This window comes from Penaeus monodon, chromosome 32 (assembly GCF_015228065.2).
Source record: "Penaeus monodon isolate SGIC_2016 chromosome 32, NSTDA_Pmon_1, whole genome shotgun sequence".
In the NCBI taxonomy this organism is placed as follows: domain Eukaryota; kingdom Metazoa; phylum Arthropoda; class Malacostraca; order Decapoda; family Penaeidae; genus Penaeus; species Penaeus monodon.
The window spans coordinates 5,159,396-5,160,223 of NC_051417.1; the positions used below are offsets into that span (position 1 = coordinate 5,159,396).

The 828-nt window shown below is 59.2% G+C and overlaps 1 protein-coding gene across 1 annotated transcript in view; it reads right to left on the bottom strand.

Annotated features, from left to right (window-relative positions):
* Positions 1-828, bottom strand: part of LOC119593372 (protein Tob1-like) — a gene marked incomplete at its 5' end in the record, with an annotated part of 3,172 nt that extends 2,344 nt beyond the window's left edge. The window contains 1 exon segment of the mRNA XM_037942302.1: positions 1-828. Coding sequence (XP_037798230.1) covers positions 1-702 — 702 coding nt within the window.

Consider the following 828-nt stretch of genomic DNA (forward strand, 5'->3'; position numbering starts at 1 on the left):
GATCATCTGGCGCTGTTTGATGTAGTGGGAGAACTCTGTGGGTGACATGCGGTTGGCTCGCTTGGTGCTCGTCTTTAACTTCGTGGAGCCGAATTTTGTTTGGGCGAAGGTAGCGGTGGTGAAGGTGAGAGGGGCGGAGCTCTTGGTGAGGAAGGCGCTGATGGGGGACGCCTCCCGCTGCTTGAAGGGCGGCGTGGGCGAGCTGGCGGAATACGGGGACGTCGACTTGGGGCTGATCGACACGTTGCTGAGGGACGAACTCAAGTTGTCGATGGGCTTGAAGCACTGTGCCTCGGGGTTGAAGGTTTTGGTCACCTCCTTGTCGAGGTTCTCCTCCTGCGTGGCGGACTCGGCGGCCTCCGAATACAGCACCTTGATCTGGCCCTTCTCGCCGATCCTGTAGGAGACCTCGCCGGGGTCCACCCACACGGCCAGGTCCTCCGGCAGGTTGTCCTTGATCTCCCGGATCTCCATGCCTGCCTCTCTGGCTGCCTTTTCCAGCACAGGATCGATGGGATCTCCCGTCTTGAGGCAGCGGTACGCGGAGCCCTTCATCGGCTTGTCGGGATACCAGTGGCCCTCGAACTTCTCCTTCAGCGCCTTCTCTAGCTCCTCGCCGAAAATGTTGACTCTTCGCCGTGGCAGTTTATTGTACATGTAAGAGATGACGAAGTTGAGCGCTACCTGAATCTCAAGGTGCATTTTGGGGAGCTTCGGGGGCGAGTCTGAGGGTTCGAGGTTACGGCTGTTGTCTGAGGTACAACTGAGACGGTGCTGGCTGCTTGAGACGGCGTGTTCTCGAGACGGTGTCGCGGGGATGCTTGCACT